The 11,700-nt window shown below is 39.4% G+C and overlaps 1 protein-coding gene across 1 annotated transcript; it reads left to right on the top strand.

Moving 5' to 3' along the window:
- Window positions 1–2,579: 2,579 nt before the first annotated feature.
- cltrn (collectrin, amino acid transport regulator) lies at window positions 2,580–9,413 on the top strand. The gene is made up of 6 exons (XM_005732349.1): window positions 2,580–2,886; window positions 3,332–3,390; window positions 5,965–6,050; window positions 6,174–6,287; window positions 8,592–8,786; window positions 8,874–9,413. Exons 1-6 carry the CDS (start codon window positions 2,820–2,822, stop codon window positions 9,001–9,003), a joined length of 651 nt encoding a protein of 216 aa, XP_005732406.1. The 5' UTR covers window positions 2,580–2,819; the 3' UTR covers window positions 9,004–9,413.
- The last annotated feature ends 2,287 nt before the right edge of the window (window positions 9,414–11,700 follow it).

Below are 11,700 nucleotides of genomic sequence, written 5' to 3'. Positions count from 1 at the left end.
TGTCTAAACAATGTTCCAATAAAAGGTCTGAAGAGTGCCAAGAAAATGTCCCTCTCATCATTACACCATCACCACCAGCCTGAACCTCTGATACAAGGAAGGACGCATCCAGCCTTTCATGCTGTTGACACCAATTTCTGACCCCACCATTTAATTGTGACAGCAGAATTTGAGACTCATCGTTTAGATATTATCTATTTTTCTGCAAACCCTAGAGATGGCAATGTGGGAAACTCGGACCAGCCCATCAGGTGCCAAACTCACTTAAACTGCCTGTCTTCCCCATTCTGCTGCTCGGTTTGAGGTTTAGCTGGTCATCTTGACCATGTTTAAATGCCCAAATGCACTGAGTTGCTCCCATTTGATTGGCTGATTTGTCAAGGAAGGAGGAAGGAAGAGGAAAGACCAGTTATTCTTACTGTAACCCAGTGGCTCAACCTTCAGTGATGCGTCATCGTGGTCTGTTTTATTGGAAAACACTTATGACATTTTATGGGTACAAAAGATCGTTTATTGTAGGAGAGTTTCATGTGGTCTGCTGTGGTGTTTTAATCACTGAAACAGTCTGTTATCGGGGAAAGGAGACTTTACATTCAAACTTGGCCCATGTGAACTTAATTTCCAATAAATGGCGGTTTCAAACGTACTTTTCTGAGACAGTGGTTGAAAAATTAACCTAACAGCTGATGAGGAAGAATGGATCATTAACCTTATATAAGTGCCAGCTTAGATATTGATTGACTGAATAACTGAAAGTGTTTGCAAAGGCTTTTTCAGTAAAGAGGATGAGAATGAGCTCACTGGGATCTGTTGTGGGAGATTTTAATTCTGCATCACATAGCAAAGCTAGGTTAGACCTGATTACCATGTAGGGAGGAACAGGGAGTGTGGAGAGGACAGTTTGTCCTGCTTGACTCTGACCGGGCAGGACTGGGTCAGAAAGGACAGAGAGTGCTGGGATGATTTCACCTGTATCCCAAATCAGACTTTTGGGCTTAACCCTCACGCAACCAAAATATTTTAGTGACTAAAACAATCAAGTGACTTCGCTTCGTTTCATACAGAAGTACTGTTTTGTGTATCATACTTGTACTCTTTCCTTTATCTGTGATATTTATTCTGATAACATGATTCTCAAGGGGTTTGAATCCACCGTCCGGTGTGTGTGTAGTCTCCATATCGTTAGCTTCATAGCATAAGTGCCTAAGTCATTTTTTGGTCACATTGAGATTTTTGCCTAACTTTACTCCCCTACCACTGCTGCATCATCCTGTCCGTCTGCCTATGTCATCACAAAAAAATGACTTAGGCACTTATGCTATGAAGCTAACGATATGCTGTCCGTGTCTGGGTGGGTTCTCTCCAGGTACTCAGAGATACTCCCACAGTCCAAAACATGCAGTTACAGTATGGGATTAGCTTCACTGCTAATTCTGAATTGGCCACAAGTATGAATGTGAGTGCAAATGGTTTTCTGCACCCTGCCTCTCACCCTGTGGCAGCTGGGATATGCTCCATGTTTTCAAGTTAACTAGTAAACCCAACTCATCTCCTTCAGCTGAGCTGTTTGCGTCCTCATTTTGTGCATCAAGTATCCTCAAGGCTTCTCCTGCAGTCAATCTTGCTACCTCATTTCATGATCTAGTGTAAACATATGGCTGGGTCGCCGGCGGGTTAAATGAACTGCACCTGAAATGGACCTGTTCTGCTTATCCTTATTTTCTGTCATTTGTATAGCCTCTTAGAATGCTCATATTAAACTTCGTGAAAGTCTGAAACAATGAGATTGTTGTTTTTCATATCCTTGATTTGTCTTAGGTGATAAAGACCCTTCTTGTTTAAATCCTGTCAAGTTCCAGAAGGGCTGGCGCATATGAGAAATCTGACTCTGGAGTACTGCCCTCTCTCTCTCTCTTTTTGACTTTTATTTCTATGGCACATGCACTCTGATACCAGCAGTGATCATGTTTACCACCACTTACCAACAGCAGCACTGCTTTAGAACAGAAACCATCGAGCCTTTGCAAAGATCACGGCTCCTCGAGATAGTTTAATACCTGTGGCTGGGTGAGGGGATTTTGTAAATGCTGTGCAAGGATTTATACGTGGGGCTCAGGTTTCCAGGCTTAAACAACAACAACAACAACAACTGTACTACAACTACACCCTGTGTGTTGCACTATTTACTCTTCTTCTAAATTCCTCTGTTAGTTTCACCTTTAATGTTTTAATGTTGTTTTCTTTTAAAATGAAAGGTAACAGTTTACATATCATATCATATCATATCATATCATATCATATCATATCATATCATATCATATCATATCATATCATATCGTATATGTAAAAATCAAAATATGGAACTGGAAAAAATGATAAGAGATCCACTTCTATTAATTAGTAGATGCTATATTCTTTCCCAGGCTGTTTCTGTTTCTAGGGGTCACTACTTAATATACCATTTTAAGTGGCTGTAACTTGGAAGTTCACACACTGTGCTATACTAGGTAAATAGAAACAGACTGGGCCGTTCTGTTCTCCTCTGGGAGGTCTGCCTCTATCACATTAGACCTATCTGGCTCCTTTGGAAAGCATGAACAAACAGCGCCCACTTGACTGTTTCCATGCAGTGCAGCGCAGTGACAGCCATTGTTTTTTACAGAGAGGACAGATTAGTTCAGGTGTGTCTTGGCTTAACCATTAAACCCAGGCTTTATCCAGTTAAATCCTCTGCCGACCTCTTTAGATCGGTGAATGCTGGGACCTTTGCCTGAGCTTTTACAGCATTGTGTTATTCTGCTTTTTGTTTTCTGGGGAAAATGTTGGAAAAGATCTTGCTCCTGCTCAGTTTGTCACTTTCTGTGGCGGAAGAGCTCTGTAAACCAGGTAAGGCTCTTAAAATGGAACCTTTGGTCAAATATTGTGTGTTCGCATTTTTAAAAAAAATACATAAATTCATTAATATGAGTAAACACAGGCTTTGTTTACAGGAGTTTTATCCCTTCTTAGCCCAGTAGTCAGTGTGGAATGCAGCTTCTAATCTATTTACTGGAACAAAGTCAGATTAGACACATAACTTAGCATTTACCTCACAACAAGGGTTTCATTCATTCCATCGTGATTGTAGACTTGAACAATGATCCTAAAATTGCTAATCTACAACCAAACTATGAGGAAATAGCTGAGAGAGACTAAATTTGATGCTGCTGCTCTTGGGATTCAGTCTATCAGCACAGGAAAGATAAACTGCAGCAGCTACACTTCTCATCTAAAGCTTAGCACAGCAATTCATGGCACGCAGAGGACATTTCAGTCTGTTTTATCTTTATAGGTGTTGGAGAAGCCTACAAAGTTCGATTCAGCATCAAAACCGCACTGGGAGATCAAGCTGTATGTATATATTTAAATATTCCTCCACATCCTCAGATCGCTCTTCTTGCCATAAACAGCTCTGACTTCATAATATTAAAAACAGGAATGCAATCCCATTCCCTAAAAAATTTGAATGTTTTGTGAATTATAAATAAATAAAGTAATGATTTCCAACCTATATTTACAAAGAAAATGTGGTGGAACTGAGAAATGTGATCATTCATGTCCAGCATTACAATCAGTTGAAGTTCCAGGTGCAACAATAGACCAGAAAGTTGTGTAATGCTAAAAAAAAACAAAAAAAAAAACAAGCAATACACCCCCAAACACCTGCTTTGGACACATCTTAGTAATTAGATAAACAGGATTACATATAAAAAAACCATGCTAGGCAGGGTAAGTCTTTCGACACAGGGAGAATTTCAATACTCTGGCACAGATTTGTGGAACAAAGAGGAAACGGAGAGAATTTTAATCTTCTACAGTACACTGATCATAGATAATATCATTAATGTTTCAGAGAATCCAGCAAAATCTCTGTACGCAAGAGAAAAGGGCTGCAAATCACTGCTGAATGGCTGTCATGCCCTCAGAGAACACTTTAATATAAATCAGACATGAATCTGGAGTGAACATCACCGCATGGGCTCAGGAATACTTTTGAAAGTTCAAAGTGTACCATGCAAATAAAAAATGCATGCAGAAACAAGATCCAGAGATGCTGCCGTCTCCGTTTATGCAGCTCATTCAAAAGAGATTGAGACAAAGAGGAAAAACCTCCTGAACAGCTTTCCTCTTTAAGATCTGTGATGGCCCTGAGTGCTTTTGTGAAGATACCATGGGCAACTTGCAAATCTTTAAAGGCACCGTTGAAACTCCATGATGCACTCACTAGCCACTTTATTAGGACCTGCTTCTATCTGCCTTAATCGTTTATCTCAACAAAGCGATGAAAACATTTCTTCAGAGTTTTATGCAGCGACTGCAAATTTTGTACGCACATCCATTATGTGAATCTCCCTTTGCACATTCCAAAGGTGTCTGTTGGGCTGAGATCTGGTGACTGTGGAGGTTATTTGAGTACAGTGAACTCACTGTCATGCTCGAGGAACCAGTTCGAGATGATCTGAACTTTGCGGCTGGGTTGTTATTGTGTTGAAAGCAGCCATTAGAAGATGGGTACACTGTGGTCATAAAGGGATAGATGCTGTCAGCAACAATGCTCAAGCAGGATGTGGCCTTTAAATTTAGCACTAAAAGCACCAGAGTGTGCCAAAAAATATCCCCCACTCTATTACAACACCAGGAGCATCCTGAACTGTTGATACACAGCATCCATGTGTTCATATCATTTAGACCAGGGGTGTCCAACTCCAAGCCTTGAGGGCCGGTGTCCTGCAGGTTTCAGATATCACCCTGGGTCAACACACCTGAATCAAATGATTAGTTCATTACCAGGCCTCTGGAGAACTTCAAGACATGTTAAGGGGGTAATTTAGCCATTTAAATCAGCTGTGTTGGATCAAGGACACATCTAAAACCTGCAGGACACCGGCCCTCAAGGCCTGGAGTTGGACACCCCTGATTTAGACCAAATTCTGACCTTATTAATGCTCATCTTTCTAATCTTCTATTGTCCAGTTTCCTGCTCTTAGCTGACAGGAGTGCTTCCCGGTGTGGTCTTCTGCTTTCTGCTTCAAGATTTGGTGTGCTATGCGTCGAGAGATCATGTTCTGTGTGGTTGTAACTAGCAGTTATGAGTTGCTTTTGCCTTCTTGTTAACTTAAAGCAGTCTGGTCATTGTTCTCTGACCCTTTGCATCAACAAGGCATTTTCACATAGAGAACTGCTGCTTACTGGATATTTTCTCTCTGTTTTCTGGACTGTTTTTTTGTTACAGATGGTTGTGTGCGAACATCTGAGCAAATCAGAAATTCCTGAAATACTCAGAACCTGGACGCGTGGCATTAACAGCCACTGACACGCATGCTTGCGTGTGGTTGGACAATTAGATATGTATGTTGATGAGCAGTTAAACAGATGTACCTAATAAGGTGGTCGCGATTGCATACGTAGATTTTAAAATTGAAAGTCTTGCTTATTTCAGCAAGAACACATCGCACATTCGTTGGGTACTGCAGCAGATAAAATCGAGAATCGAGAGATTAAACGTCTGTTCAGACCTGTTAGGCATTATAACTGTTCTGCACATTATGAGGGAACAAATATGACAGAGGAGGCCTCAAATATCTGCAGGGACACAGCAGCAGTAAGTGTTTGGAAATTTCCAAATACTTACAGAGGGAGTAGAAATGCTACTTTTCCCATTTAAATGCAACTTGCTGATGGTATGAAGTTTAAGACAGACACACACACACACCAATATTAACTAATTTCCAAATCATTAACTTCTGCTTTTATTAATATTTTACACGCCATCGTTTTAGAGTCATGGTTACAATCAAGTGCTTAATATTATCCAGAATTCTCTTAAAGTACATGTGACTGCTTAATATGAGGCCAAGGTCCATGTGGCAAACAGTTAACCTTTGCTGAAAAACAGTCCCTAATCTGATGTTGCTGATTTTGCAGTATCCCTGGAACAAAAATGAAATGTTCCTTTTCCGGGCCGCTCTGGCTTTTGCCATGAGGGATTTCACTAACGGAGAAGAATTTGGGTAAGACTGTTTTTGTGTCATCTGTTCTTAAAGAGTTGTAAAAACATAATAGAACATCTCTTAACACGATAGGTGACTCACATTTTATAACTTCGCTTTCATTGTCTTGTAAAACTTCACCAGGGTTTCAGACATCCATCCGTGTAACGAGACTCAGAGAGTGTCCTTCTGGTTTGTGGTGACGAGGCCGAACACCATGGATCTTGTTGATAAAGGAACTGTGGAGATGGCTATAAAGTAATCACATGCTACAGTTTTAGTTATTGGTACTATTATTGTTATATTTTCTTCTTAGCTGGATGTAAATAATAATTTACGTATTATGTTCCCAATGAATGTTTGGCTCACATATGGTGCGAAAGTGCAGCTTTCTAGATTATGTAGCGCAGGAACAGGTGTGTCGTGACATTTTTTATATTTTGCTTTAACACGTGTGCCTGTGTCATGGCTTTTGGTTACTCTCTCACACAAGATTTGCCACTGCCAGAGGTTTGTTTTCTTTTGAACAAGGCTTCAAAGCTCCAACCTAAACCATAAACCTGATCACTAACCTTAACACTTCAAACACTTTGCTTTCAAACACCATCTATTTTATGTATGCATGCATGAGCAGGTTTACCCTGGGTTATGCAGTGTGGCCATAGAAACTAAGTCGATCCCTTTTATTTTTATGAAGTAACAGGTTATTTTTGTACTTAAGTGAACATAATTTCCCTCATGTAGGTAATGAGCATTCTCATTTAAACATTTCCATCCGTCCATCACACTTTTCTGGTCACCAGTCCATTACAGGGGAAACAGAGAGAGACGGCTGTTCATGCTCAACCAGCCTCAACCAGCCATTAACATCCACTATTTTAATGGATCACAGTAACTGATACAGAAAGCAGTAGAATTTATTTAAAAAGCGAACAAATATTTTTAGTAACCCCCCCAAAAAAGCGCCAAACAAATCCTCTGTTTCTACTGTAAATGCATGTGTTATGTAGAGCAGCATAACTTAAGGCAGGTGCTCTTCACCATTTTTGTGTTTTTAACATTTACGGTTAGCATTTCTGAAGCTCAAATTTTGTATGGGACTTTGCACTGAACCACTACTCCTTTGTACTGGGACGAGTCACTTCATAAATGTTTGGTCAACTAGCGTGTTTATTTCCAGCTGGCATCTTATCTTTGGAGGTTTTCCAGGCTCATATCTAGGAGGAGACTCACAGGCAGACTTTGGAATCACAGATTTCCCAAGATTCTGGCACAAATTCACCAGCTTGTAGAATTTATGTGGGAAGTCAGGGTATTTTGAAGCTTTTTTTCCTGTACAGGAACGATAAGGTCAGCTAATTAAAAAAAAAACTTTTAAAATTGTAGTTTGAATTCCAACTACAGCCAATGTTTTTATACAGTTTAATACCTGTAAGAATGCATTGATTACTATTTCTGATCCTCGGCAGCCTTGGCCCACTTCAGTAGCTTCTGTGTCCAGCTTGTACAGCAGGTCCTGCAGAGGAACTGGCCAACTGCAAACTAACTTAATGGGTTCGCAGTGTGTATACCATTCACTGTTGAGGCACTGCTGTGTTAACTTGGCATACTTTCACCACCTCCTCTTGTCTGCCTCCTTAATGCATTCGTTTCAGGGGATGCTAAGTTCTAAGACGACAAACTGGTTTCAAAGCTTCCAAAAAACAGTTCCAGCCCCAGGTCAACCTAAAAGTTAAAAACAGTTTTATCACTCATGATAAAAAATGCTTTTGTGTGTGACTCATCAGTTTTAAGAAGTACTTAGAGATCCCCTGGAGGATGTACTGTACTGAGAAATGACCCTAACCGGAGGAAGGAGTTTAAAATCGGCTACATTTAAGCATTACTGAAACACTGTTGCATGAACACGTGGAGCAAAAGTGTGACTTTAACGTCCGCATACTTGTGTTTTTGACACAAAGTTGCAAATCTTTAAGTATTTGGCCAATGAAACACTTTGTGATTTTGTCTCTACGCACCACTACAGTGGATTTTATCTGGATATGATAAAAATGCAGCTTTGATTAAAGCTGCATTAACTTCAATTGCAGCCACTTTTATGTATTTTCAGAGAAATTGGACAACTGACTGTCAAGTAGTTGAGAAATAACTTGCATTTTGTGGCCTTAATGCTCAACATGATGTCCAAAGACAAGTGAAAGAGGCCATCATTAGGCTTGGAAAATCTAAATAAATCCATCAGGGAGATAGGAAAAAAAACTTCAGGAGTTTTTAAAAAAAAGAATGACTGCACAGACCAGCTCAGCAACACTAAAAGACCCTAAAGACCACAGAAGATAACTGGTGAAGTGCATGATGACAGAATTGTTTCTAAAGTTAAGAAAATCTTTGGACAACCAGAACGATGGGAAGAGAAAAGTATTTCTAGATCTACTGGATTTAATCAACTTAGGTGGTGTAAAGAGGCAAAACTGTAAAAACTGTGTTGCTGTCCAGAGTCAGTGCAGTTTGGCCTTTTCCAGAATAATCCCCTTAAATGAAATCTTTTCTTTTGTCCAATAGAAAATCGAGAAATCGAATCAACGGTGCTTTTCTGCTAACAGATAAAACTCTGGAGTTCGATGGCATCTATCCCACTCTGGCAGCACCGGTCTCCCCTGACACCCCTCCGTGGCTCATTGTCTTCGGGGTGGTCATGGGTGCAGTTAGCGTCGGCATCATCGCCCTGCTTGTGTATCCTCTGGTCCAAAGAAAACTGTGAGCAGATGACTGTGGATGTATTTAATTTAGCTTTTTGAAAATATGATAACTGAGCTTCATTTGATCTGCTCATTCTTTTTGTAGGAAGAAAAACATGGATGCAGATGACGAGGACAGCGACGAAGAGACAGGGGTGAAAACGGCTGAAAACGGTGCAAATGACGGTATTTATAACTCGACGTTCTCGGACGATGAGCGATTCACGCAGATGTAAAGTGCTCTTATAAAAAAACTGCCGTGCCACAGTGTGAAAAATAATGTGATTTTCTTTAAAGTTTCTAATGTAATTCATTTCAGTTTTGACATGTTAATTTGCTGGGCCTTTCAATACAATAATCACAGGCTGCCTTAAACAAATCCAGTGTTTCACACTATTTAACTGCCGTTTTACAAATAAATGTGTTTTTTCCCCTCAACCAAAGTGTTGAAGGATGATTTATCAAAGATCTCTGTATGACAGGTTGTGTTAAGATATTTTGCCAAAGTGGGGTCTATATACTAACCATTTACAACCAGTCAAATGGTCCCATTTATGAAAAGGCTCATTCCTACCTTTGTAAGTCTAGGAGGCCTGGCTTTATGATTACCTTTGAAGGAATTCAATAAAATCCTCTGTTAAACCACTCATGGTTCCTTATCTGCACTCTGTGTTGGTACAAAGTTTCAAGATTATGCGTGAACAGGTGTTTAAACTGCAATGTTTGACTTGCTGTATTCTGCCTCCCTGCAGGGATTTAACACCGGTGACCTTTCACAGGTAGTAAACTGTTACCAGTAATTCTGGTAAAGAGTCTGGTCATATTACTGGTATTTCCGAGTAACATAAAAGACATTATTAAAGACGATGTGACACTATAGATTTTTCTTCAGAGTTCTGTAAAGATGTTGAATATCCCACCCCTCTCACCAAAGAGCCAATCAACAGCTAAACCTAGAAACATACGAGCCAATCACGATGCAGCATTGACTCAGTAGCGCTTGACAGCTCTGTGCTGGCAGGTAAATCCACTTGTTAATGAAATTGTAGCTTGTATGCAGCTGCATTCGTTCGGTGCTCTCATGGGATCAGCAGAGATGATGAATTTGTTGGCACTTACCGGATTAAGACTAATAAAGTCTTAATGCTGATGGTGGAAAAAAAGAGCTTTATAGCTTATCTGGTGCAAATTCATCAAACATTTGAACATTTTTAAAAATCACATTTGATATTTGGTTTCATAAATGCAGTTTTGATGCCACAGTGGTAACATTTATGGATGTCTATCTTTAGAGAGGGGCAATAACACCACTAAATAGGCACTTCTAAGTTAACATGTGGTAAAAAGTAAATGACCTGGTTCTTATATAGAGCTGTTCTACTCAAAGCACTTTGTTCAACTTGCCTCATTCATCCATTCACAAAAACACTTTTTTTCATGCCTAAGTGGTTTCTATCTAATATTCACACTCAAATGAACTCTTTGAGAGCAACTTGGTGTTCAGTAACTTGCCCAAGGAGACTTAGTGACTAACTCAGAAATAATTCCAGTTGATGGTATTCTAATTTACAGAATAATTACAGCTTATTAAACATTCATATGGCTCTAAGGGTTGTGGTAACTTTTCCAAATCTGTTTTTGACTTTGAATAAAATTATACAGATAAATAATCGGACTAAACGGAAGATATTTCTATTTATATGTATGCAGGCTGACTTTCTAGAAACTTAAGTTAACTTTCCAGACACACTGGACCCATTTGTTAATCAATAATGTGACCAAAGGGATGTTTGCAGATTTTTTTTTAGGAGGACCCATAGCAGCAATGCTGTGGCCATTGTTCTGGAGGAAACATGCTATATGCTATATGTAAAAGGGCAAACTGTTTTAAAAAAAAAAAGCAAATACAGAACTTTATATGCAGCCATGACAGTGATGAAAATTTCTGATTCCTCATTTTATTGACCTGGCCTTTTCACTTTCTCTGTTTGGTATTCTTACTCTTAAAATCCATGTCAAGCTATGCACTAAGGTTATAGGTGCCATCCTTAAAACACAAAAGGTTTTCTCTTTGTTTTTGACCCTTAGCATCCCTCATATATTGAGTTCCAGATGGTTCCACCGGGGTAAAGGATTACTCTTCCTAAAAATGAAAAAAAAGCTTTTTGTAAAAATTGTTTTTTCCCCCATGATTCAAGGGAACAGTTTTTAGGGTGTTTACAAGCATTAAGGTTTTTCTGTGCTAAAAGGTCACCGCGTGAGCCATTATGAGAACAGTTTGAGTGGTTTGAGTTTGATGGGTGCTGTATTTATTCAAACTGGTTTGCACAGATGAGCAGCTATATCATACTTAACACAGAGGACGGAGGCTCAGGCAACACGGCCATCGTAAGAGACCACATCTCGAGAAATGTTCTTGAGATATCCCTCCCAAGACAATACTTAAAACCAGACTTGGAAAATGGACATAACCAATAACCTGAGGGACCTGAATGAAATAATCAGAAGATGCCCTGCAACCTCAAAACATTAAATAAACAAACAAACCAAAAAACTAGCCACATTTCACTGGTTTCTCCAGTATCAGCTAAGAGATGGCTTTTTAATCCCCCCCAAAAAAATCATAGAAGAAATAATCACATCGACCTAAATTTACAGTTTTCAACCAGAATTTAACGCAACTACAAGGAAAGTGGCGCCATCTCGCGGTGCCATTTAGCAATTGCAGCATACAAGGTATTTATGAATTTTCAATGAAGCATAAGTTACCGACACATACTTTTATCCGGGCCTAGTTGCTATGCTAAAATTAACCTTTATGACCTGAAGTATGACATAGTTACCTTTCTTTTTTTTAATAAGCTTTTCTATTTTATTAGAAAATATAATCTAAGTGTGGGAGGATAAAAAATTAAACAGCTTTAAGTCTCTTT

The sequence above is a fragment of the Pundamilia nyererei genome, unplaced genomic scaffold, assembly GCF_000239375.1.
Source record: "Pundamilia nyererei isolate P.nyererei 1_Seehausen unplaced genomic scaffold, PunNye1.0 scaffold00046, whole genome shotgun sequence".
NCBI classification, from domain to species: Eukaryota; Metazoa; Chordata; class Actinopteri; order Cichliformes; family Cichlidae; genus Pundamilia; species Pundamilia nyererei.
This window is presented reverse-complemented; position numbering and strand designations above follow the sequence as displayed.

What these genes read in the sequence shown, in the direction of transcription:
- cltrn (XM_005732349.1), top strand. Translation starts at nt 2,820, where the DNA reads ATGTTGGAAAAGATCTTGCTCCTGCTCAGTTTGTCACTTTCTGTGGCG. An exon ending in GGAAGAGCTCTGTAAACCAG is followed by an intron (nt 2,887 to 3,331) that starts GTAAGGCTCTTA and finishes TTATCTTTATAG; the next exon opens with GTGTTGGAGAAGCCTACAAA. An exon ending in CCTCTGGTCCAAAGAAAACT is followed by an intron (nt 8,787 to 8,873) that starts GTGAGCAGATGA and finishes TTCTTTTTGTAG; the next exon opens with GAAGAAAAACATGGATGCAG.